General features: G+C 38.8%; 1 protein-coding gene across 6 annotated transcripts in view; it reads left to right on the plus strand.

The window, feature by feature from the left end:
- Positions 1-27500, plus strand: part of LOC136844587 (large neutral amino acids transporter small subunit 1) — a 232219-nt gene that overhangs the window by 133963 nt on the left and 70756 nt on the right. For all 6 annotated transcript variants that reach the window (XM_067113859.1, XM_067113861.1, XM_067113857.1 and 3 more), the window contains exon 3: positions 22954-23047. In XM_067113859.1, coding sequence (XP_066969960.1) covers positions 22954-23047 — 94 coding nt within the window. The remainder of the gene's footprint in view (positions 1-22953; positions 23048-27500) is intronic.

The following is a 27500-nucleotide window of genomic DNA, read 5'->3' on the forward strand; positions in this document are numbered from 1 at the left end:
TGTCGAGACTATTATCTACTACTCTCAGAACTAGACAGTTTTGTTCTCTGCTGGGAGGAGAAACGGTTCTTTATCGATTGCTTATTTAAAGAGATTGTTTTTCTCCTTACGACTCTTTTTGTCTTATCGTCGGAGAGAATGATTTTTCACCGTCTCCGGATCACGTTGTATTTGTCCGGCGTTGTAAGTGCGAGAGTACAATGTCCGTTTCTCTTGAGACATTGTCTATTTGTCTGCTGAGGGCAATGCCTTTATTTGCCATTAGAAGCAGAATTTATTTCCTTGGTTCACATTTGATTATATTCGTTGTTCTCGGATCTTTGTGTCTTACGCTCACTCATTCATCGAGTCATTTTGGATGTCTGATGTGCTTTTGAGGTCATGACATTTTTGCTCTGCTTTATGTAAACCTGCTGTAAAAGGCCTGATGCAACTCTTAATTGATCTCTTGAATGGCCATCTAAATTTATAGGAATTACTCACTGGTGGCTATCCGGGCTTCAGCGCAATCCATTGCCACTTCCATTAAACTCCTGATGTATAGAAACCGCAGAGCGATTATTGCAGCCGGGTAACCTGACATTTATTGGTGGTCACCCCTCCAACTATTGATCAAATGTAGCGTTGCTTAACGCCAATAGGAACTACAGAAGTGTAATGATTGTCTCGGTCGTTATATATTTAACAACATTTAGGTCTCATCGAGATAAAATCATGTAGACTTCTATTGGCGTTACAAAAGTCTTGGAGCCAATGGGGGTTACATGGGACCTTGACGAAGCAGAAAATTTATCTGCAGACTCACCTCTGTGTTGATTCAAAGGTCAAGGTCCTTGATGATCTCTCTCTCTCTCTCTCTCTCTCTCTCTCTCTCTCTCTCTCTCTCTCTCTCTCTCTCTCTCTCCCTTCTGTTGTTGAATAACTTCTTCATCTGTTCATTGTGAAAACTTGGGAGGAGTGTGCACCGGTATCATTGCCCCAAAAGGCCTCCTAATGCTATCAAACGATCGCTTCCCTTTCATGGGGAGGGGGAAGTTGGAGGCGCTGGAAGAATGAAAGGGGGAGAAGGGGGGAGGTGCAAGGGAGAGGAAGAAGGAGAGAGGAGCTGGAAGGGGGGGGGGTTAGGGAGGGATGATGTGGGCCGGAGGGGCGAGGTGAAGGGAGGAAGGATAGAAGCTCTGAAGGAGGCAGGAGGAGTGAAGGGATAGGGTTCTGAAAGACAGGGGTGGGGAGGATGGAGGTGGGGGGAGGGAGGAGGTTGGGGGAATAGGGGAGTATCTCAATGGGACTGATGGGGGTGAGGAGGGAGGGACAGAGTGGTTTCGACGCCTGAATGAGGATGAAGTCTAGGTTAGGGGAGAGAGAGAGAGAGAGAGAGAGAGAGAGAGAGAGTAGGGGCATGGTAGAGAAATAGGTACGAAGTGCCAGCCAATAGATCCTTTGGCACCCTCAGTACCGCTACCTGTCCTCATTTTCTCACGCCTTGTCGATGTTTTGCTTGTTTGATGCTCGTTTCCTGGGCAAGATCGTCTGTCTCGGGAATTGCTCAGAGGGACACTTCCTGTACTCAAAATAGTCAATTATATTCATAACAATGAAGATGATCAAGATTTTGTTCTTCAGCACTTTTTTTTTTTTTTTCACTGAATCTCTTAGTTCATTTTTAAACTGGGTTGCGGGTGTATTCTTTTTGCATACACTTGTATATTTTGTGTGTGTGTGCCCGTTGTTCAAGATTTCATAAATTGTATTACTAATGTTTAACTGAAAACATGGTTTGTAGCACAAGACGGGATGGGGAGGAAAACGCGAAATAGTCCACGAGTGAGGCACTTTGTTGCCCGAGATCTGTTGAAATGGTACTTGAGATTCATCAGCGGTCTTCAGACACTCTTCATATGTCAAAATGACTAGCATGAAAGTAAGTGTGCTTATGATCGCAAAACATAACAATAATGGTGAACGAAAAAATTATGCAAGTAGTAATCAGTAAGTTATCAGAGGGCACATATTATTTCTTCCGGCGCAAAAAAAGAAAAGAAAAGAAAAGTCCGGAACGGAGGCCGCTTTCTTTTCTGAAATTGAAGGCATGAAGTTGTCAGTTCCAGTTTAGAACCAATTCAGACTGCAGAAACATTGTGGCGAAGTTTCTTCGGCGCAGTCGAGTTTTCTGTACAGCGTACAGTGTTGTATGAAGCTTTCAGCCACGGCCCATGAAACTCTCAGCCGGCCGTGGTGGCCTGTGTTGTGGTGCCAGACTCACGATCATGGCTAACTTTAACCTCAAATAAAATAAAAACTACTGAGGCTAGAGGGCTGTAATTTGGTATATTTGATGATTGGCGGGTGGATGATCAACTTACCAATTTGCAGCCCTCTAGCCTCAGTAGTTTTTCAGATTTGAGGACGGACAGAAAAAGTGCGGACGGACAGACAGAGCCATCTCAATAGTTTTCTTTTACAGAAAACTAACAAGACCAAGGGAACAGTTCAGGAAACCCCTACGACCCCGTAGAACCGATGCACGCAGTCCAGGCTCCCTGCTTAGAAACAGCAGCTGATGCAGCCTGGATCGTTTAGAGCCGAAGACAGCAGTCAGCTGACTCCATGGGGAAACCGCCCAGGTATCACCCGAGGGTCATCAGCGGGCATTGCTGATAGCAACAGAGCTAGGATTTATAAATGAGAGTGGGACACTTAGCGGCAAACAGGTTCACTGCAGAAGTAAAAAAGCCGGTAGTTTATTCCCTGTATGATAGGTTAGTCCGTCTATTCACTTTAGAAGCAGCGTAAGGCTGTCTGTTCGCCTTAGGGGCAGCGTAAGGAAGAAGCGATTTTCCTTCCTAAACGACATAAGTAGGAAGTGCATACAGTAGCCTGGCAACTTGGCAGGCTGAAGCTTAGTCCCAGGACCCATGGTCCATGCTACGAGCATTCGTAAGAAGAAAACTATGTGGGCACAAACGGCTGCGGCCTCTCCGGTCTTTTACATAAAGGTCGTTAAATCATTTTACAGCCAGCCGTAAAAACTGAAATCTTGTAAGTGGATGACCTTGATGGTTAAGTAATACAACAGACTCGCCTGATTCTTTTATTTACTTAATGATAATGACCTTAATAGTGAAAATAAATTTACTCGTATACAGAATAAACACGACGTTAAGTAAAACAGAAATGTGCGAAGAGAAGCATTACAACAAAAGCTGTGACAAAAGTTTCTGCGTACAAGGGACAAGCCATGATGGCGCCGAACCAAAGCTTGCAATCTGCTGAAAACTGGAAACTAACTGAACCAGAAGAGAGTGAAAGCGAGCTCCTTGGCATTCCGCTCATCTGAACGTCACAGCGAGACATGCTAGCCATTTGGACGTTACGTAACCAGCAAATGACCTCCGGAGAGGAGCCCGGGTCTGTTCTGGGAGATGTTAATTGGGGTATATGAGCGTTTTTCTCTCCAGCCCCATAAAGATACGACGTCTAACGACGGCGGCCAAAATATTCATGAGATTGGGTGAGGGGTCAATGTCTGATAGCGACGGGCGTTTCTGTAATCTAAATAAGGAACATTAAATTTTACGGCTGTGAGTAAATCTGATTTTAGTCGCTCTACTGAAAGATTTAATTTTATTCCCCTTAATCCTCTTCCCTTGTACATGCATAATTATATATATATATATATATATATATATATATATATATATATATATATATATATATATATATATATATATATATATATATATATACAGCCACGTGAGCAGAAGTGACGACACCTCGTAATTAGACAAGTGTTACAAAACACACAGCCAGCTACCATGGTGGAAATGGGCTGATATTGATTTTAAGAAGAGAACTTGAATTCGACAGCAATGGACAGCAGATTCGATATCAACTTGTAAAGTATTTTTCTTGACAGCCGAATTGTCAAGTCGACCATTTATCACATTTAGTACTGCATCAAAGTCACAGGCACAGGTTCGAATCCTGACAGGGCCAGATGAGCTTCCCAGTTATAAATACCCTTTTGATGTAATATATTCCCGACCTATAATGACTTCGATATTTAGTGAATTGTGTTTATATACATCATGTGTATATGTATATATATATATATATAATATATATATATATATATATATATATATATATATATATATATATATATATATATATATATATATATATACATACATACATACATACATACATACACACACATACATTACACATATGTGTGTTCCAACAAAAGGTGACCGGAGAAATACATTGAAAACCAAGTGTTTTGTAAATGAGTAGCCTTGCTGAATCTAAAAAGAGAGAAAGAGAATAGAAACCCTGTTTGATTACAACTCCATAAAATGTGTACCACCGTAATTAAAATCGGGAAACTCTCTCTCTCTCTCTCTCTCTCTCTCTCTCTCTCTCTCTCTCTCTCTCTCTCTCTCTCTCTCTCTCTCGATATTTTCTCTTTCCCCATGCGAAGCGCAAATTGAGGAATGCACGCTAGTTGGGTTCTATTTTGCCTTCCATGATTATGAAGGGTCCGTTTTTCGGGGGCTTTTCTTTTTTAGACAGTTATCTTTTTATTATGATTCCAGGAAGGCTAAGTAAGCAAGGCGCCGCCAGAAATATCTTAGAAACGGAAGTCACGGAGTCATTGATTTGGTTCTTGATTTGATTGAAGCCTTTATCATAATTATCATGATCGTTGACACTGGGGTGGTGCTTTTGTCGGCGTTACTGATTGGATTTTAGTTTTCTGTCAAAGAAAACTATCCCTCAGATCTTAAAAACTACTGAGGCTGGAGGGCTGGAAACTGGTATGTTGATCATCCACCCACCAGTCATCAAGCATACCAAATTGCAGCCCTCTAGCCTCAGCAGTTTTTATTTTATATAAAGTTAACGTTAGCCAAGATTGTGCGTCTTGCACCGCTATAGGTGCCAACAACACAGGCCACCACCGGTCCGTGATTGAAAGTTTCATTGGCCGCTGCTGAGATTTTCATACAGCATTATATGCTGTACAGTAAACTCGATTTTTTACTTGTTTATTTTGCTTTGCCAAATCTACACCATTCTGAGAGTAAACTTGAATCCTCAGGACTTTCAGATATCAACCTGTTGATCACAGATTCCTGGGCTAAGCGCCTTTTTTTGCGCGGCTATAAACACCGTGCAGAAATAAAATAAGAATCCAGTATGTTCCTCTTCTCCCGTTCAGCAACTGGAGTTGCTCTGATATGAAACCAATCAGTGTGTGTGTGTGCTTGTTTATGTGTGTATATGTGTGTGTGTGTGTGTGTGTGTGTGAGAGAGAGAGAGAGAGAGAGAAATTTTATGTCAGTACACATCTCGTCTCCTGATTACGTCACAAACCATGAAAGGGAGGTTTATAAATAATCTTTTGAGAGAGAGAGAGAGAGAGAGAGAGAGAGAGAGAGAGAGAGAGAGAGAGAGAGAGAGAGAGAGAATCTTTTGAAGTCTCTTGTGCAGTTGAGACACTCATTTTTTATGGATTTCTTCTATCGATTCACAACTCTTTGAAGAATGGTGTGGTGGCATATTACCTGGTGTATCTGCGTAGGGCCTTTTGACTCCTAAGATATCTGAGTTGGGCCTCATTTGTAAAAGGGTACTGGTTACCCTTTTGTACCGAGATAGAGTTGAGGGAAACGTGTACTACAATGACCTTGTGTGTTACAAACAATGTTCTTTATATAATTATAACTGGCGTTAGAGGAGATGTTAGATATTTTCTGTTATATTTATTCACTGCAGATGAAAAGTAGCACTCGTAGAAGTATCGGTCGCGCTGCAGTACTGTATTATAAGCTTCTTATTTTTTGCATTGCTGTTGTTCATCCGACCGGGGCAAGTGTTAGAAATAAAGGACCCAGCAACTCTAGCACCCTTTTTACATGTCTGCAAGAGCGAGTTCATTGTAGCGGTAGATTCACTCATTTGACGATACAGATTCCTCCCCCATCCTCCGCCTCCCTCACTTATCCTGGTTACGAATGTGGGTATTTACTGTTTTTATTAGTGCAAGCTTCGTCCAAATTCTCACCAAATTCTTAACACATGAATTAATACATTTGCTTCTAAGAGTGTCTTTAGGTAATGCTGGTAGGTATTACATCAGAAAGAGTGAGGAAACATTACTCAACAAATAAAGATGGAAATCGTATCTCCCGTTTACAGTCAGGTTTATTTCAGTTCTCTCATAATTCACAGCGGCGTGAAGCTGAATTTGAGGGAATAGCGTTAATTATCACGTTGCCATTTCCTGATTGCTAAAGGAGACCACTGCCGGGAAATATGCTTTGGCTTCCCAAATGGCTTTGTTAATTCAATAAAAGGATCTGGTAACTATATATCTGTCTGTATCTATCTATATATATACATACATAAATAAATAAATAAATATATATATATATATATATATATATATATATATATATATATATATATATATATATATATATATATATATATATATATATATATATATATATATATATATATATATATATATATATACATATATACACACACATACTCAGGTGTGAAAAAAACACGAAATCGCTTGGTCACCTCCTTGTTTCATTCCTTCCTCCAACGCTACGACAACACAAAATATCGCAAGTTTTAGCGATAGATCGTCAGTATATATACATGTATGCGTATGCATATATTTGTATATTTATGTATAAATATATAAATATACATGTATACATATATATACACACACATATATATAATATATATATATATATATATATATATATATATATATATATATATATATATATATATATATAGAGAGAGAGAGAGAGAGAGAGAGAGAGAGAGAGAGAGAGAGATTGAAGTCTGTTGGCCTAATGAACGGCGTGTGTGTATCCCGCAGATATTATCATGTTTGTTCTATCTTGATAGATGCAGTAGGTGAAAGGAATTGCATCAGCGACTTGTAAGAGTATTTTTCGTGTTACTGAAAATGGTGATTTATTAAATCCGTTTGCTTGTCCGTCATTCTGTCGGCTGGAATGCGTGAAAGCATATAAATTGGTTTTAAATTGATTTTATCGCATCCTTCTTTGCTGTTGTGCATTGAAAGAAAGCGATAACAATCCATAAGTTTGTAAAACGAATCTGAGATACAGTGTCAGGAATCGTGTCCTTGTGTTCTTGAAAGAAAACGCACATGTCAAGAACCTATCGAGAACTGTGCAAATTTCACTGAAGAGTGTTTGCACGTGTGGATTGCTGCTATTTCTGCTTGTTATTGTAATTTAGCGCATGTATTGAGTTCATACAATCTTACAAATGGCGTGCGGAAAATGTCGACAACATCAGCCGCTTCATGGACATACAACGAAGTCCTACCATTAAAGCTCCCATGTGCAAGAAATTATGAATACAGTAAAAGTATTTACTGTACTCAAAGCAACCAGTAACAACGCCGTAGGGGGGTAGTGCCTCTAGCTGCAACACCTTTCGTTTTTATTACTGTACCTCCTTTCATATTCTCTTTCTTCCATCTTACTTTTCACCCTCTCCTAATAATTGACTCAGTGCAAATGCGAGGTTTTCCTCCTGTTACACCTTTCAAACCTTTTACTGTCAATTTTCGTTTCAGTGCTGAATAGCCTCATTGGTTCCAGTGCTTGGCCTTTGGCCTAAATTCTATATTCAATGCAATTCGATTCAGTTCAATAACGAATAACAAGAAGAATAAATGGGTGTCAGTACGTGCAAACCTCTTTCATTTTTTCCCGAGAAAGATGGGAGGATTCAGTACAATCATTTTTGACTGAAATTGTATTTTCCTCTATTCTTGAAATTATACTGATTTAATCAGAACCGTTCTACTGGAGAGGCACTACCTATAATCGGGAGTGGGGGGCGCATTGCAGTGACTTTGAAATACTTATGTTCACTCTGTAACGGGATTAGGGCAGGAGAGCAACCCTAAGTGGTACGTTGTGGTCGTTCGATGTGTACGAAACTGAAGGTCTGTAAATATATATATATATATATATATATATATATATATATATATATATATATATATATATATATATATATATATGTGTGTGTGTGTGTGTGTAAATGTATATGTATTTTATATATATATATATATATATATATATATATATATATATATATATATATATATATATATATATAAAACCATCTGGTGCCACCCACTCTTAACCGTAAAAAAAAAAAAGATGTGATGGTGATGTTTGAGTGCTCCAACTTGTCAGATATATAATTTTAACTGTAACCAATTTTAGCCAAAGAACAATTCAGACGACATTTTGCAAACCCAGCATTACTCCCCTGAATGCTGGGCGGAATGACGAGCAGAAACCCGCCTTGCGGTATGCAAATGCCCGGGCATGTGCATGCCCTCTCGGAAACGATGTCTGGAAGGCTTTGTTTAAAATAGCTTTCATGCATTCAGATGCTCTATTTCCTCTGACAGCTGCGCACGCAGAGCCCTTCAGAAGTGGCAAAGTGACGGAGGACCCTTTCCTCGATGATAGCGTCAGTTAACGTCAATAAGTCACAATGATTTGCTATGGATGGGGTGGGGAGGGGTGCTTGACCTGCCACTGCACGCCTGCGTAGTTGGCCACTCAGTGGAGCCCGCGCTGAGCAAACTTGCCGTGCTGACTCGGCGAATTTGATGGAGAGCAGAGCGCTCCCACTTGCTTGAAGGTCTCTCTCTCTCTCTCTTTCTCTCTCTCTCTCTCTCTCTCGTTTAGATTAACTGAAGAGGAGCGGATAGAACTAGTAATGGTTGGGAACCAAGAAGAAAGGGATTGGTTATTCTAATTTTTATTAATCACGGCCTCATGAAAAGTCATAACAAACTCGGGAAGGTCATTTCACGCGCTTAACGGTTCATTCACCTACAGAAGAGTACCTCTCCCACTTTTTGAGTCATTTAAAGTTGAATAAGATGGTCTGATTTTTCTTATGTGAGGTCATTTAGCAGCATACTAAAAAGGAAACTGGAATATCGGGTCGATGGATGGGGTCACTTTTTCTTCCTACTTGGGAACGTTTTGCCTATTCTCTGCATCAGTTTTTTTTTTTCAGCTTAATCCCTTGTCGGGGTCGCTGTCTTTAATGGGCCTCTTCTACCTGACTCTGTCTTGAACGCACGTATCATTATTGGTATTGGCAGATGTTTTCCGGACGGATACCCTTCCTGAGTCCAAAAGTCCTTCCCAAACTATTTATCCGTTTTTTTGGCATAATGCAAATAAAAATTCGACTAGTCATGAGTGGGTCAAGACACATGAAACAGGGACCTTAAAGAATAATTGTGGTCGTTGTTTTAGAACTGTGTCAGAATGTGGTTGCGGTAGCATGCCAGAATTACTGCACGGGATGATACTTACCCTCTTGAGGTAAACTTTGCTTCTAAACAGGAGAAATTACTTCTCGTGAAGAAGAAGAAGAAGAAAAAAAGTCTAATCAAAAGGACGACTTGACCTGTCTGTCACATGAGGATGACCACGTGACTTCACAGTACCCAGACCAAATGACCTCTCGAAAGGATGCCCAAGTGGTTTCCATGAGTACTTGAAGTGACCTACTGAAGGGCTAAAAGACCCCTCTCGAATGAAAAGTAAAAATTACTTCAGAATGATGACCAAAACAACCTCTCAATTTTATGTTAACATCCCCATACATAAAAGCCTTAACTATATTGCAGTGTTAAATTATAGTAACCTCTCTTATGAGTGTTAAGTTGGCATGAAGGGTTTTACTTATTAGCACGATTACAGGTGATCAAAGGCATTTTGATGTGCATGAAAGGACGAGTGTGTGTGTGCGCAGTTCTTTTTCTTTCCGGTTTTACTTTGTTCTTCATTTTTCGAAATAAGATTCTGTATTATGGAATTATTATTTAACTCAGTTACAGTATTTTCTCTCTCTCTCTCTCTCTCTCTCTCTCTCTCTCTCTCTCTCTCTCTCTCTCTCTCTCTCTCTCTCTCTCATTAAGAAATAATTCTGCGTCGCAAGATGGACGCTTCATTCAGTTGCTTAAAGATCTTTACAAATCGGGGACAGGCTGCAAAGACCTATATATAATTCTTCGCATGAGAAACGAAAATATGTAAGATTTTTAGGTCCTCCAGTGCATATTTTATAATAATTTCCGTGGTCATTATTTCTAACGCAGCGTCTCAAGTGTTTCAGCTTTGCAATGCGGCATTATCATCGTGACCATCAGCATAGTCATCATCATCATTAAGATATGAGAGTATTTACTCTTGAGATGCCTATCAGCACCAGTGAACAGAGACGTCCCTCTTGTATAGTTTTGATGTGATAGGATTTTACACTGTTTAGTTTGTGTGATAAAAATCCATTTAAACAGTAAACTCTATTAATGGGTGAAATACTTTTGTATTTTACCTAGTAATATAGTTTACTATATAATTGTGGATTCTTTATGACACAGGCTGTTTTTCACGAGATTGTGAATCTCTTAGCATTGCTCAGTTTTTTTTTTTTTTTTTTGCCTCTTACCTGAATTAAGTCCAAGAGTGAGTGTGATGCTAATTTTTTTTTATCCAGTATACATAGATATTCCTTTCTGCTCCTGTCTTTTTACCGTAAGGATGCTTTGTTCCGTGGATGCCAGCTGTGCAAATTCATGACCTCTCGGCTTGTTCTAATATTAATAATAATATATTATTCCATAAACATAGTAATAGTAATGATACCTTATTTTTGGCTCTGACTATCCAGTTGACACATTGATGTTCTGCTCTAAGAATAATTTTCTCTATTTTTTACTTCCCTTTATCTCCCCATCAGTCTGATACCGATCAGTTTTCCGTTAGTTTTTGTATGAAAACCATTGGCCCAGTTATTGTTCGGTTGGGTAAATTTCACTCCTTCCGTGTTCCCTTTATATAACCTTCAATTTACTCACTTCTGCTTTGGTTTGCGGGGCATTAAGAGTCCTTCCCATTGGTCATAATATAAACAGTATAGAATTATGATCATTAATATTCATTTCATGCAGTTCTTTTTGCTTTGAAATTTAGGAGCGGGCCATTTTTTTTCACCCACGCCCGTGTTTGCGTGTTAGCGGGAAATCTCAAGAATGAGTTGGCAGAATTTGATGAAACTTGCCACATGTGCATTAGATAACCTACTCGCTATGATTCACTTTGAGGAGAAATTTGCCTAGTGGACGAATGGTTGCCGTTGTTTGTATGTCGGATATTATCTATATCTCATTATTATATTGTGAATTCTTAGGGTCGTGATTCTCTCTCTCTCTCTCTCTCTCTCTCTCTCTCTCTCTCTCTCTCTCTCTCTCTCTCTCTCATGCTCCATCAGTGAATTTCATAAATCCGGTGAAATAAATTGCAAAATTATGAGAGAAAATCTTATGGTTGGTTATTTAAAATCCAGCTCGGCTCTCTCTCTCTCTCTCTCTCTCTCTCTCTCTCTCTCTCTCTCTCTCTCTCTCTCTCTGTTCCATTAGTGAATTTCATAAATTCGGTGAAATAATTTGCAAAATTCTGGGAGAAAATCTTACGGTTGGTTTTTAAACTCTCTCTCTCTCTCTCTCTCTCTCTCTCTCTCTCTCTCTCTCTCTCTCTCTCTCTCTATGCTCCATCAGTGAATTTCATAAACCCGGGGAAATAAATTGCAAAATTCTGGGAGAAAATCTTATGGTTGGTTTATTAAATCCAGCTCAACTCTCTCTCTCTCTCTCTCTCTCTCTCTCTCTCTCTCTCTCTCTCTCTCTCTCTCTCTCCATGCTCCATCAGTGAATTTCATAAATCCGGTGAAATAAATTGCAAAATTATGAGAGACAATCTTATGGTTGGTTATTTAAAATCCAGTTCTTTCTCTCTCTCTCTCTCTCTCTCTCTCTCTCTCTCTCTCTCTCTCTCTCTCTCTCTCTCAGTGTATTCGATGGCAGCGTGGAAATGTCTCGGCACCCAGAATCTCAAGACGCAAAAGCGCATGCGTGACTCCCTTCCCTTTACTTTCCCACTGTAATTTTCTCGCAGAAAAATAGCATCTAAAATTTCGGTTCCACTTAAGCCATATGAGGAGGAATTAGGTTCTAACATCCTAATTGGCTGTTAGGGAGGACGGTCATCTTCAGAATAGGCTCGGATCTAAAGAGACGTGACGGTCCCTTTGTATACGAAGGCCGACGTTTATTTATTGTCTTGCATAATCGTGATGTATAATTTAATTTCACGAACATGTATTGAGTAATTTTTCATGAATTCCATATATAAATGTATAAATATATACATGTACATACTTGCATATATATATATATATATATATATATATATATATATATATATATATATATATATATATATATATATATATATATATATATATATATTGTGTGTGTGTGTGTGTGTGTATGTATGTATAAACAAACGCACAAATCATCCATTGACAGATAGGTATACAAGAGTTGCAAGCATAAGTTTTGCCTTTCTCCACAAACTTTTAATTGAAATGGCGTATGAATGCGACTCTGTACATGCTTATTAACAAATGGGAGTAATTCACAAGGCGTAACTCGTCTGCGCATAATTTCCTCTTTCGTTAAGTCATGGTGAAAGTTTTGGACTGAAGCTGTCGAGTAATTAAAAAGGGATAATGGAAAGAGCCAGTGCGCTGTGCCGTGGTCTGTCATCGTAACGTTCGCCCGGATGAGAAACGAGTGTACTAAATTGTCTGGGTCTCTGTTAAGTTGCCAGTGAGTATTTAAAACGAACTGGTCCTCTAATGACAGCCCTGGTTTGCCTTTGAATGGGGTGATAATGACCAGGCAACTTTGTATCGCTCGACCAGGAAGAGAAGGATGCTCGTTCTCTCAGACAAACAAGAAGTGTAGTGAAACTAGTAATGACTTGAGACGTATGCTGTACAAGGGTTTTTTTTTTCTTTCTTTTTTATTTTGTGGGCCTTGATCTTCCACATGTGTTGGTTTTGCTAATCGTCTAACGATCTTGCTAAGAATGGTAATTTATACGTGGGTTTTTTTGTTTTTATACAGCATCATTGTATTTTGGGGGGGTTAGTTCATTGTTTGTCTCCCATGTAATTTACTCCTTACTGTTAAGTGGTCTAATGGCTATGGTGCCTCAGCGAGATGATCTATAACATCTCTCTCTCTCTCTCTCTCTCTCTCTCTCTCTCTCTCTCTCTCTCTCTCTCTCTCTCTCTCTCTCTCTCTCTCTCTCAAATAAACATTACTCATGAGGTCTCCTTGTATTCTTTGTGTTGAAATGAAAAAGTTCGAGAGGTTTTGTTGTATAAAAACTGCAATGTTTTGTGCACACACATTATATATATATATATATATATATATATATATATATATATATATATATATATATATATATATATATATATATATATATATATATATATATACATATATATATATATATATACCAAAAAGCGTGAAGAGAGCAATACGAGGATTTCTTTTCATAGGGGATATAAAACAAATGTGTATCTATATACTGTATATATATAGTGCAAAATATAAAGAGTACTTGACACCTTTTCGTTCCTCTCTCTCTCTCTCTCTCTCTCTCTCTCTCTCTCTCTCTCTCTCTCTCTCTCTCTCTATATATATATATATATATATATATATATATATATATATATATATATATAGAGAGAGAGAGAGAGAGAGAGAGAGAGAGAGAGAGAGAGAGAGAGAGAGAGTGGTTCTTAAAAAAATTACTTACTTATCTTGTAAAAACTGACCAGTAGTTTCTGAATAAATAAGTATATATAAAACATCAAACTCACAGTGAGGAGGCTGAACCGGACAAACCCGGCTATATCCTTCCTTGTCGGTGATTGTGAAACTGTTGATAACTTGACTACGGTCATATATTCCTTATTTGGTTCTTGGTTTTGGGGGGTCATTGACCAGACAGCGTTTATTAAGGTTGTGGTTTGTCCTCGTTATTGCGTTCTGTGTGCTGTGTCTCTCGTTCACTTTCACTCTTCACTCCCAAGGGTTGTTCAGTCCTCCACAAGCGCTCAGTTATACCTACACAGTCGGCCTTTGCAGGCAAAACTGAGCGTTAATGTGGACAACCTGCACAGTTTTTCCCCACCTGCGCAAATGCTGTAGCTCATCTTAATCGATATGCCAGCTGCCAAACGGCTGCGCTTGCGCACTTCAGCGTAATACGGGGAGGGATATTTTTTCGGGTTCTTCTTCTTCTTCTTCTTCTTCTTCTTATTATTATTATTATTATTATTATTATTATTATTATTATTATTATTATTATTACTGCAATAAGAATTCTTCTTCTTCTTCTTCTTCTTCTTCTTCTTCTTCTTCTTCTTCTTCTTATTATTATTATTATTATTATTATTATTATTATTATTATTATTATTATCGCTGTGATAACAGTGACAATGTTTATTTTTTCTTAGACGTACCATTATCTTTCAGTCGTTATTGCTGTCGTTTATTTGTACTTTCCGCTTGTCTGCTGTGCAGCCCTGAGGGTGTAACAGAGCTCTGTCTTTTAACAAAATTAACAAAGCTTAGAATGACTAAAGTACAAAATGACTAAAGTTTCGATAATAATAAAGTTCAAAAGTTTCACGTATCGCACTCTATGGAACACAAGGGATAGAAAAAAACTTCTCAGGCAAGTTTTAAGTGTTTTTGTTATACGAGTAAATACTTCAGTTTTTTTTTTACTCGATCAGGATCGAACATATTAGTCTAAAATGACTGTGTCTATAGCATATTTTATTACAAGGATCAATTTCCCCGTGGGCGGGTAGTGGCGTCAGTGCACCTCACGTAGTGCACCGTAGGCAGTACTTAAGGTTCTTTGCAGCGCCCCTTCGGCCCCTAGCTGCAACCCCTTTCATTCCTTTTTCTGTACCTCCGTTCATATTCTCTTTCTTCCAACTTTCAAACTTTCCTATAGTCAGTTTGCCTTTCAGCGCTGAATGACCTCAAAGGTCCCAGGCCTACATTTTATAATCCACTCCAATCCAGTCCAAGGATAAATTTGTTTATTTTGCGGTGCTGTTGCATTGCATTGTAATAAACTTTTTTCGTCCCATTGCTGCTTGCAATCTCATATGTAATTCTTCATGCTTATCGCTCTTGTTTGTCGTGGGAGATTGTGGTATTGTGACCTAGATGTTCTGACGCCAGTTTTAATAGACATTATCAATCAGTTGTGTCATTGTGGTCAGGAATAATAGCTTCTTGAATGAAAAAGTTGCCTGTATTTATGTGTAAACATACTGGCACTAATTACACATATACTGTACACTTCATATACATTCTATATAATTTCTTTCTGTGCATCTTTTCCCACTTCTTTGTGGGGTCGATAGATACGTTACACAGACACACATATATACACGTATATATACAGTACATATATATATATATATATATATATATATATATATATATATATATATATATATATATATATATATATGTGTGTGTGTGTGTGTGTGTGTGTGTGTGTGTGTATACTATATATGTGTGTGTATGTATACTCGTATGTGTATAAAATAAGTAGTAAATTGAACCAATTATGAGACAAGTTAATGATATACTAGGCTTGGCAAAATAGTTAGCGGGAGTTTAGCAAAACAGTGAAATGTAAGAGCATATGTTTGGAATATTTTAATAAGTTCCTTAATCTCGGAATTTATGGAAATGCGTCTTGGCAACACAATTCTAGCGACAAAAAAAAAAAAAATGAAAAAGTCTCATGTTCTTGAGATGAATTATCGGCAGTTTAAAAGTTGAGTAACAATAACTGAACAGGATCAAGATACGACGATGACGTTGTAGAAATGTTCAGCTCAAGTGTTAAGACGAATCAGAGTTTTTCGAGGTGATTTGCACATTTTCGACATTGGAAGAGAATAGATTTAAGCGAAGAAGGCGAGATTTGTGTTCGTTGTCGGAGGTCTCCAGGGGGCGGGTTTTGGAGGGTTCTCAGGAAAAGCTTTTTTGGCTATAGAAGGGTTGGGATGATTGGGCCTCGAAATTGCAATGTTTTGAGGTGCTTGCAAGAGTAATATTTGATAGAATACAGTCAATGTGCTGCTAAGTTGCATTAAGCCATTGGTAATATGAAGGTATCCTGCACAAGGGTACTCCTTAGGGGTGTAGTGCCGTCAGTGCACCTCACACAGTGCACTTTAGGCGTTACTTAAGGTTCTTTGAAACGTTCCTTCGTCCCCTAGCTGCAACCCCTTTCATTCCTTTTACTCGTTACTTAAGGTTCTTTGAAACGTTCCTTCGTCCCCTAGCTGCAACCCCTTTTCATTCCTTCTACTACACCTCCGTTCATATTCTCTTTCTTCCGTTCTTGCTCTCCACCCTCTCCTAATAATAGTTTCATAGTGCAACTGCGAGGTTGTCCTCCTGTTACACCTTTCAAACCTTTTTACTCTCAATGTTCCTTTCAGTGATGAATGACCTCATAGTTCCCAGCGCTTGGCCTTTGGCCTAAATTTTATATTACATTACATTCATTTTAGATTCAGTAGGAGTAATGTGCCAGTGATCTCCAAGTGCCTTTTCATCCTCTTCTAGCTCCTTATAGTTAACTAGATTTGTGGATACGCAATTACATTTATTGAGCATAGACACGTGTGCGTGCGCCCTCATTTTTGTTTATGTGCTCTCAGAAGAAATAATGGCCCTTTTAATCTGTGCCATCTTGCCCAAGTATTTGGTTTCTTGCGCGCAAGTTCTTTGGCCGTCCTTGCCGGGCGTCGTCTGAGACACCCTTTGCATTCATAAGTCTTCCTATGAAAACTTCTCTCTCTCTCTCTCTCTCTCTCTCTTCTCTCTTCTCTCTCTCTCTCTCTCTCTCTCTCTCTAGATGAAAAGCGGTATTCGAAAAATTATTTATATATACATCTTTTTTAAATCTTCCTTTTTTTTACATCATACCGTCTTTCTACCTTTTTTAGCTTACATCTTTATACATTTTGTAAATGAAGGTTTCATTGATTTTTGAGGTATATATATATATATATATATATATATATATATATATATATATATATTTATTATATATACCCATTTTTATTGGCAGAGGTTTATGCTGTAAAGGCCCATCATACTCCGTTTATTTTGACCCAAAACAATTTAGGTTTCATTTATGGCCGTGAGAGAATTGATAGTTTTATTTTTTTGTGGGGTCCTTCTCCAGATTTCATTTTATTGTCATTTCAAGATATCCACATGAGAGTCGAGATTAAACTCTTTCATTTTACGGAGGGGATTCATTAAACCGCGATTTTCTTCTATAGGTCATGTAGAGTTTAGGCCTAAAGCCAAGCACTATGACCTATGAGGTCATTCAGCGCTGAAACGGAAATTGGCGGCAAAAAGGTCTGAAAGGTGTAACAGGAAGAAAACTTCGCAGTTGCACTATGAAATAATTGTTAGGAGAGGGTGGATAGCAAGATGGAAGAAAGATAATACGGATGGAGGTACAGTAAAAGTATGAAAGGGGTTGCAGCTAGGGGCCGAGGGCACGCTGCAAAGAACCTTTAGTAATGCTTACAGTGCACCCCGTGAGGTGCATTAACGACACTACCATCCTACGGGGGCGACTTTCTAATATATAAAATTGAGTGTTCAGACGTAAAACCTTTCAAACACACAATGTTGGAAACCTGCAGCAGTCATCATATTCCTTGAGATGGCTTTCAAGTCCTGACATGACTGAAGCTGCACAAATACTTGAAGTTTCAATCAAGAAAATCACGAAAATCATATTAAGTAGTTACATTATTTAATGCTTAGACTACATATACCTGTTCAAAGTTTCGTACGATTGCAATCGGTTAGGTATACATAAGTTTAGGGCAGAATGTTAATGCAGGATATGAATAAGTTTAAAGGATCTTTCCTAGATAGTGACCCCCAAGGGCTTCAACCCCGTATGTATCCACCTTCGCGGCGTGTTTAGTACAAGCCCGTTGGGGATTACCGTAAAAACATAAACAAAAGACGATAAATATCTCAAAGACAATGACCCCCAAAGAAACATTAGTCCTAGATAGCGACCCCCGAAAACCCTTGGGGGTCACTAAATAGGAAAGATCCGGTTTTAAACTCTCAAGCGACCACATCTGTTCAGTCTGTAGTCATGGCGACGAAAATGAGGGCGTTCTTGCATTGGTCATTGCACCCTTTTTCTCATATTTCTGCATGTAATTAGATTCTCTTGTCACGAGTTCTGGAGTCTTTCCCCCCAGTAATGTTTAGTAGTTGCCGTTTCATCAACGCCACCAGCATTTCAGCGTCATTTTCCTTCCCTGATTATTTTCTGTTTTGCAGGCTGTTGCCCGTTTGGTTGGGGCCACACGGTTCCTGTGATTTTTGTCGTCTGTATCTGATAAAATGATTTGATGTTTATTTTTTGCCGTTGCCAAACGTTACCTGATGATAAATGAAGATAATTGTTCGCCATCTCCCCTTTTTTAGTTTTCTCACTGGAAGTGACGGTTTGAATATCCACGCTTTCCTTTTACTATAAAACTGTGGGAGGGTCTTCTAGGTACTGATACCTGTAAGTCGAGATGAGACAGTAATACAATGAAGCGCTAGTGTTATTGAGATGTTCATCTTCTTGACATTTCTTTATTATCGCAAATTAACGCTCTTTTAGACGTGTTCTACGTAAGTGTTTCCCATCCTTTGACTAAAAAGGATGGTAAACAAACCGAACTGAGCGTTTAAGCCCACCACAAAAAAAAGGGGGGTGTGGTACGTATTCACCAAGCCACCTTGAAATTATCTGGAACGGAATAGCCTCATCAAAACGAACGTGCTAGATGTCTGCTTTTTCTCTTTGGTTAAGGATAAGGTAGAAAAAGCGAAGACAAAAAAAAAGAAGACTATTTTAGGATAGGTTACTGCTAGGGCCAATTTGTGTTACTGGGAAGATTGGAGAATTGCGAGATAAAAAAGTTCAGATTACATGGTACCGAGAATGTGCAGCCTCCATAAATTTGCTTTGTAAGGAGTTGATTACAGCCCCTCTTGATGAGTGGAACCAATTGCGCGTCAATTTGCTAGGTGCAGTGGGCACTGGGGCATACTATGGTTAGGATGCTTATTTGTGTGTTCACGCGCCCGTCATGATGATGATGCATGTACGATATGAGTACGTGCATATATTCATATTCACGAAGCTGTTATTATTATTCTTAATATCATTATTTAAAATGTGCAGGCATTCATGTGGTACACTTCGGTAAACGTAATTAATGTGCAAATCAAGCTTACCTGCCAATACAAGCGAAAAACAAAACCGAAAAATATACATATAATTAATTTACTTGTAAATTCACAAATGACAATTGAAGACAAGAGAAAGCGCAGCTCATAGCAGGGGCGAATGCTAATTAGTTGCATTCTATTATGTAGGTTCCGTAGCAACGAAAGAACCTCAAAGTCACCCTGCTAGATTTGACGCCCTTCTGCGAAGGCCATTGGCGGATTCGGCCTCCTCTCGCTATCTTTTCAGCCAGTGAGAGGTCTTAGGATGACTTGGCCCCGCCCCTGAATGCCTTGTGAAAGCAGATCCCATTGGCTGTCGAAATGACGTCACTGGGAGTCAGATGAAAAGCATATGGTTTTTAAGAGTTCAATCTTGTACGTGGAAAGGAAACTCTTTTTGATAATAAACAGCAGTGTCTGTTTTAGCTGTCGAAAAAATAGATTTTATATTGTTGATTCGTCTACTCGTAAGAATCCACTCTGATAGTTTGAGACAGTCGAAATGGCTCCTAATTAAACAAGTATATGTTGATCAAAATATTTATGAAGTCTTCTGTTTGCGTATGTTAATTATTTTCTTATAAAAGTCCCATTATTTTGCTCCGAAGACGTTGCTGAGGGAATTGATTGAACCACGCATCTCTCTCTCTCTCTCTCTCTCTCTCTCTCTCTCTCTCTCTCTCTCTCTCTCTCTCTCTCTCTCTCTCAAAATGGAGATACGACATAGGATTGTTACCTGAAAAACCAGAATTCTTAGGTTGGTGTAAGTAATGGATTAACAAAGTGAAGAAGAGGAAAAGAGAGGAAGAAAGAGAATACAGAAGTCAGTGCCCCCTAAAAAATATCTATACATATAATTGTAAAAAGGAAGAGCCTCAAGGAATTAATTCTCACCCCCACTGAGGTGAAACCATTACTCAGATATTCAGACTCTCTCTCTCTCTCTCTCTCTCTCTCTCTCTCTCTCTCTCTCTCTCTCTCTCTCTCTCTCTCGGTCCCATGAATCCAAGATCTGCCAAAGGAAACCGGATCAGAATTGGCCGGATTTTACGCACATCCTATGATCAAGAGTCCTTATCCAATTATCGTAGGAGTTTTGAGGGAACCCTCCGCCTCTGGGGAATCGTTTTGGGTCCATCAGAGGCGAATGTGCAAAGAAAAGAAGGCAAAGTTGAGAAACAGGATTAAGGAGGAGGTTAAAACGCTGTGTAACATGCTGGTTAACTCATTTTTCCTCTTAGCTTTTAACCGAAGTATTTAATCCTAATCATGCGAGTTCAGCTTTTTAGTAATAAGCACACACATATACTGTATATATATATATATATATATATATATATATATATATATATATATATATATATATATATATATATATATGTGTGTGTGTGTGTGTGTGTGTGTGTGTGTGTGTATGTTTATGTATAAACATACACACGTATATGTTTGTTTTACACACACACACTATATATATATATATATATATATATATATATATATATATATATATATATATATATATATATATATATATATATATATATATATATATATATATATATATATATATTATTGTGTGTGTGTGAGTTTTTGGTCACCTTGAGCGTTTGACTTTTTATGCTTACAAATATTAAGCCCCAAGTGTCACTTGATATTTAATTCACTGTACTTCTGAAGTAATTGACACACATATGTACTGTACTTGTCAGATATGATTCCCTCGGATATAAATTATTCCCATGGTATAGCGTATCCGATATCAAGCGAGAGATAACAAACAGATAGAAAGATAGATAGCTCGTACGTATATGTATGCCTATGCATATATATTATATTATATTGTATTATATTATATTATATTATAAATGTCCCCTTTTATGCAACATTTTAAAGGAGAAAATAGGCCTTAGTCTTCAAAATATAAATTCAGCAGGCCATTTTGAAACAAGATTAGTATACTACCGTCAAATGTGGTTAAGAGAACCTAAAAATGCACTAATTGGCCAGAAGCGGAGGCGCTAGAGTGGAAAAAGCAGTCAAAATCGAGTGCCGGATTGCCGAAGTGCCACACACAACTGGCCCTTCACCTTTTGAAAGGATTCCGAGTGATGCGCCTTGGCTCGATTGGCCTCAGGTGGTTGCCGATGAACTAGCAGGCAATCGGGAAGCAATAGCCCACACTCTTTCGATTCAAGTAATTCCGCTGAAGTGGGCTGGAGAGGAAAGGAAAAGAGAAAGAAAGAAAACGAGAGAGAGAGAGAGAGAGAGAGAGAGAGAGAGAGAGAGAGAGAGAGAGAGAGAGAGAAGCTCACTTATAGATTTCCTTTGACTTTCTTTGGCATGTGCTTTTACAAGTGGTCATTATATATATATATATATATATATAGAGAGAGAGAGAGAGAGAGAGAGAGAGAGAGAGAGAAAGAGAGAGATATCGGAAAAATAAATAGATTGCCCAGTAAATACCGAATATCTTTTGATATAACTTCAAAGTGGCATTCTGTTTCTCATTTAGGAAAATATGCGCAGAATCTTCTCTCCCAAGAGAATGCCGTATTTGCATTACTGTTTCTGCTGATAATTCTCTTGTAACCCCCCCCCAAAAAGGTATATCTTTACACATTTTTTTTTTCTCGTATTTTATTTGTATTTATTTATTTATGTAAATCCATGAGGATCCAATTTTGAAGTTCAGAGGCCTTAAGCTAACCTTTACCCAAGGAAAAGGAGCACGGAGGTAAAAGAGCAGCTTCAACCTGTATCATCAAAGATGGAGGTTATACGAATCTAGGAAATCGTAAGCAGACAGAAAATTCCAGAGCTAGGAAGTAAAGGGAAAGATCTATCGTCATGAAGTTTTTGATAAATGGGGAAACTTCAGGTATTGACGTTTAGGGGAAGACCATCTTGAAGAGTTTGGTCCTTAGAGGAATATCTGTCACATAGAATCTTTTGTTTGTATCTATTACAAGGTCTGTCTATATTCTATAATAATAATATCCGAGTGGATCTTGTTCTTCCTCCCCCGGGTGACAGTAGGGGAGACATGACACAGCCACCCACCCCTGCAAAACAGTTTGTCCGCCCAGGGTGGGGTCGGGGTAGGTAGGGGAACGGGAGGGTAGGGGAGACATCCTGCCTCCTCCTGCAAACCTGTTAGTCCTCCCCGGGTGGTGACGGGGTAGGTTTGGGGGTTAAGAGAGGCAGCAAATATTTATGGTAACAGTGTCTAAGTATATTTGCTCATTCCAGAATGACTGAACGAACGACGGATGAATTGGGTAGTTGTAGAGTTAGAGGATGAAGCCTAAACCTTTACAGTACTTTTATGTCAAATAATAATTGCATTCATACTTTTTCATATTACCTCAGATAAAAAGGTTACGATTTTATTTCAGTTTGCTTGTTTCCTATTTCAGATTTTTAAATGCTGTTTTTGAAACCAAAAAGTTGTTCCTCACTGATAGCATAGACATTACGAGGTCGTATAATGATTCATTTTTGATCCATCGTTTTTTATACATTTACAGATAAAATTGTTCCCTGTGTATAGAATATCTTATGACACATCATTGGTTTTTCTCTGTTTTCATTCAGTTTATTTTTCTCCACAGGTCAGACCCAGTACTTCACCTTCGACAACACGGTAGATGACATGTCCAGAATAGCGCTCTCTTTCTACTCGGGTCTCTTCGCCTATAACGGATGGTACGTAGAGCCTGGTATTTTCATCTGGTATTCGAAGTTTATTCTTTTTTTCACGTGGAAAGGGCTGTGGAACGGAATATTGATGTCTTATTGTAGCAGACATAAATGGGGAAGGGCAGAAGATGGGTGGACCAGTGGGCACGGGCGTCCTAATATTGCCCCAAACCCATACCTACCCAACCCCTTTTTTTTATTTTTTGTTTTATTTGATTTAGTTATTTATTTATATATTTATTGATTTTTGGTAGCCCACTCTCAAAAACATGAAAGGACCAGAAAAAGAAGGAAACAGGTAGGTCGATAACACCTGCCTCCTAACTGTCTCTTTCTAGACGGATGGAACAGATTGTTGTGCATAGTGTCTGTCCTTCCTAGCTCAGGCTAGAAAGGTGGAATCATGGAACGGACATCATAACTACCTTTTTATCTCGCGGCTCGTAATAAAGAAAAGGAAAACTGGTAGAATGTGGGTGCGGCAATGGAGTGGGTTTCCTAAATGCTATTTTCTACCCCTTGCTAAAAATGCAGGAGAGGAAAAGGAAGGAAGACAGGTGGGGCAGTGGGACGGGCAGCCTCTTCTTATTTACTTATACTGATATTTACTTAGTAGGGTCAATTTGTGCTTTGCATATTTTCCAGATGGGTTGATGAACTGCATACAGTTTGTTCTTGCTGTTTTAAACAGTTTTTGTTTGTTTGTTTGATTTTTTCAAAATCCAGTTCTTCCTCTTATGCCTCATTAATTTCTCCATCGGTTGTTTTCAGTTGTTTTCCTGGGATTTTTCGTCTGTTCGCGGACTGTTTCCTTCTGTAATCAGGGTTCGCAATTTTCTGCATGTTCGGTCGTGCCTCATTTCGTAGCATTCTCTGCTCCACGGAGAGTTTGGTGTATCATTTTATTCCTCTTTTCTCGTCTTCCTTTTCTTTTATTCCTGTCAAGACTTTATTCCCAGGTCATTAATGGTATTTAGCTGCCCTGCCGTCACCCTTTATTTAAAGGAATGGACATAAACAGCAAGTGTATTGTAAATAATGTTCTTAAGACTAGCAGTAAAGATAAATGATTTGACACCCCACCCCCACCCCCAAAAAAAAAAAAAGTTCTCGCACTAGAACCAAGTACAGAATGGGCACTTAAATGCCCGTTCCGTCGGGCTTTTATTTGGGTATAAAGATAATATAAAAGTAAGAAATATATATATGTAACATACATTTGGTTCCAGTTCCTTTCGATCACTGTTCTGGAAAAGCGAATGAAATGTGTCGTGTGAAATAGATAGAAGTTTCATTTGAAGCGCGCTTCTCCTCTCTTCCCGCGCCTGTTTACCCAACCCCTTATCTTCCCTTAAAACCGTTCTCGGGTCTCCTCCGCGTCCCTTGCGATCCTGAGTCCATAAATCAACCGAATGGAGTTATTTTTAGCCTTCCCCGGCGACTCTCCGCCATCCGCCGCCCCTCTAAGCGCTCTCCCGCTACCTTGAATCCGATCCAGCCAAAGGATCACAAAAGGACGAAAACTTCTCATTTAACGAAGCAATTGTGAGGCGCATTCGGGCCTCTCCCCCGGGGAGCCTCTGGGATTGGTCAGGGGCCAACGCGCTGCTCGACCAATGGGATTCGCCCGATGGACTTTTCTCGCTTTCTTCCGTCTCTTCGTGGCCAATAGGAGGGCGCTGCTACGTATCGAGAGTTTGAGGTGTGAAATAATCTTGTACGATTACACGGCTGACCGTTTGGGTTGATTGATTGGTTGGTTTATGTCTACTGGCGGAAGATCGAAAGTGGTCATCGTTGTGGTGGCCTTTTTTGGTTATTAAGGGTCAATACCTTTTGATTGGGGTGGCGATGTCAGTGGATATATGTTTAGATGTACTAAGCAAACTTGCCCCATAGGGGGCTAGTGTGAGGTCCACTGTACGCATTACTTGAGGTTCTCTGCAGCGTCCCTTCGGCCCTTACCTGGAACCCCTTTCATTTCTTTTACTGTACCTCCATTCATAATCTCTTTCTTCCATCTTGCTATCCACCTTCTAACAATTGTTTCATAGTGCAACTGCGAGGTTTTCCTCCTGGTACACCTTTCAGACCTTTCTACTGTCATTTTCCCTTTCAGCGCTGAATGACCTCATAGGTCCCAGCGCTTGGCCCTTGGCCTAAATTTTATATTCCTTCCTTCTTAAGCAAAAACTTGGTCTTAGTGTTTAATGTGGTTTAATTTAACGCGGTCGTTTCATATTACACGTTAATCATAACATTTTCAGTTTCTGACTCAGTTCCTTCGACCCAAAAATAGACGTTCGTGTAGGAGAGATATGGAATACAAAGTTTCAAGAAGTCAGTAAAGAGTAATTAAGCAAGAGAGATTTTAAATGAAACCACATCTTCCAGCGAATAACATATGACAGAAGGAAAACAATGCTCTCATTGAAGCTGTTGTTTGGTTATGAAAACGGTGATAAATCTGACGTAGTTTAGCTTTTGAGTGTTTTCTTGAATGCATTGCCATTTTCTTATTAAAATTAAGATGGCAGAATATAAAGACACTTTAAAAGTCTATTGTTAAGGATCTTTTTATTTGTCGTAATTATTCTTCTTAAATTATAATTATTGTTGTTGATGTTAAAATAATATTCTATTATTATTATTATTATTATTATTATTATTATTATTATTATTATTATTATTATTATTATTATTATTATTATTATTATTGAGAATTAAAAGCTACAGCAGTGTTAAAAATATTTATGTACAAAGTTAAAACGAAACGGAGAAACTTTCAGATACTACTCCGTATCCCTCGTCAATCCTACTAACTTTGTACGTAAATATTTTTAACACTGCTGTGGCCTTTAATTCTTGATATTACAACCTCGCTACATTGTCGTCTTGTTTCATTATTATTATTATTATTATTATTATTATTATTATTATTATTATTATTATTATTATTATTCCGTGACAAAAGTGTAAAGGCTTTTAAGAAAAACGTCCTAATGGAACGCGGGTCGGCGAGTGACGCTTGGAAATGGCTTTGAAAAATGGCGGTAATCCAGCGGCTGAAGTGAGGAAAAGAATTTCTCTTATTGCTTTTTTTTTCTTTTATTTCAGGTTTCGACCTCTCTCTCTCTCTCTCTCTCTCTCTCTCTCTCTCTCTCTCTCTCTCTCTCTCTCTCTCTCATAATTTGATCTAGTCTCACCTCATCACAAATTGAGTTACTGTGATCTAATTTTAAAGAGTAATGTACTACTACGGCTACTGTCATACTCTCGGGCCTTAATGTGCCCCACTGCTGCCTACACCTGGGTCCTATGATTCATTACGAGTTTTCCCGCGTTGGGGGTAGTACCATCAGTGCACCTCACGCGGTGGACTTTAGGCATTACTTAAAGTTCTGTGCAGCGTCGCTTCGACCCCTAGCTGCAACCCCTTTCACTCCTTTTACTATACTTCCGTTCGTATTTTCTTTCTTCCATCTTACTTTCCACCCTCTTCTAGCAATTGATTCGTAGTGCAACTGCGAGTTATCTCGTGTTACACCTTTCAGACCTTTTTATTCTCAGTTTCCCTTTCGGCGCTAAATGACCTCATAGGTCCCAGTCCTTGGCTTTTGGCCCAAATCTTTTATTCTAATTCCAGTTCCAGTTACGAGTTTCAGTAACGCACTGTTGAATGTGTTACTAAAAACCGCTCGTTTGTTGAGAAGAGAATAATGCAGGTGTTGTTATTTTGACCCTAGAAAGAAAGGGACCACAAATTTAAATAGAAAGGTAACGAGTTTTTTTTTTTTTTTTTTTTTACTTCTCGCGACGTTCAAAGAAACACTGTAGATTTAATCTCGCGACTTTGATGCAACGTTCAATTTTTTTAAAATGTGAAATATTACCGAGTACTTTATTTGAAAAGAAGGTTTGAGTTTTTTATTCGTTCTTTTCTTCGCCACACATAAAATACCGCAGAAGATTATAACCACATTCTTTGAAGTTATATTAGAAGCAAAAGTTAAGAAAAAAATTAGATGGCGACGCACACATAAATTACAGCACATCCTCCGATATGCTTTTTACATTCACCCCCTTCCGAGAACTCCTCTATCTCCTGCGGAGTCCACCAGACATATCTATTCGAAACCAAGACGTATACGAGACCTCGAGACCGCATCACCTCGGGTCTGTTTCTCTGTCACCGCCAACGGCGTTTATGCTTCTTTGCCCGCATTGTGGCTTTGTAAATAGAAGACAACTGAGGCAGAGGGAGGAGAGAACGCGACCGCCACCAGACGTTTTCTGTTCTAGAGAAATGGAAGTTTTTTTTTTCTTTTAAAAAGAGGAGAAAGTGAAGAGACCCTTGTGGCAGCATCAATTCCCATAGCTCATATTGCACTTGTCTGTGTGTGTGTGTGTGTGTGTGTGTGTGTGTGAGAGAGGGTGTGCACGCTTGTGTATGCGTATA

This window comes from Macrobrachium rosenbergii, chromosome 13, assembly GCF_040412425.1.
Source record: "Macrobrachium rosenbergii isolate ZJJX-2024 chromosome 13, ASM4041242v1, whole genome shotgun sequence".
In the NCBI taxonomy this organism is placed as follows: Eukaryota; Metazoa; Arthropoda; class Malacostraca; order Decapoda; family Palaemonidae; genus Macrobrachium; species Macrobrachium rosenbergii.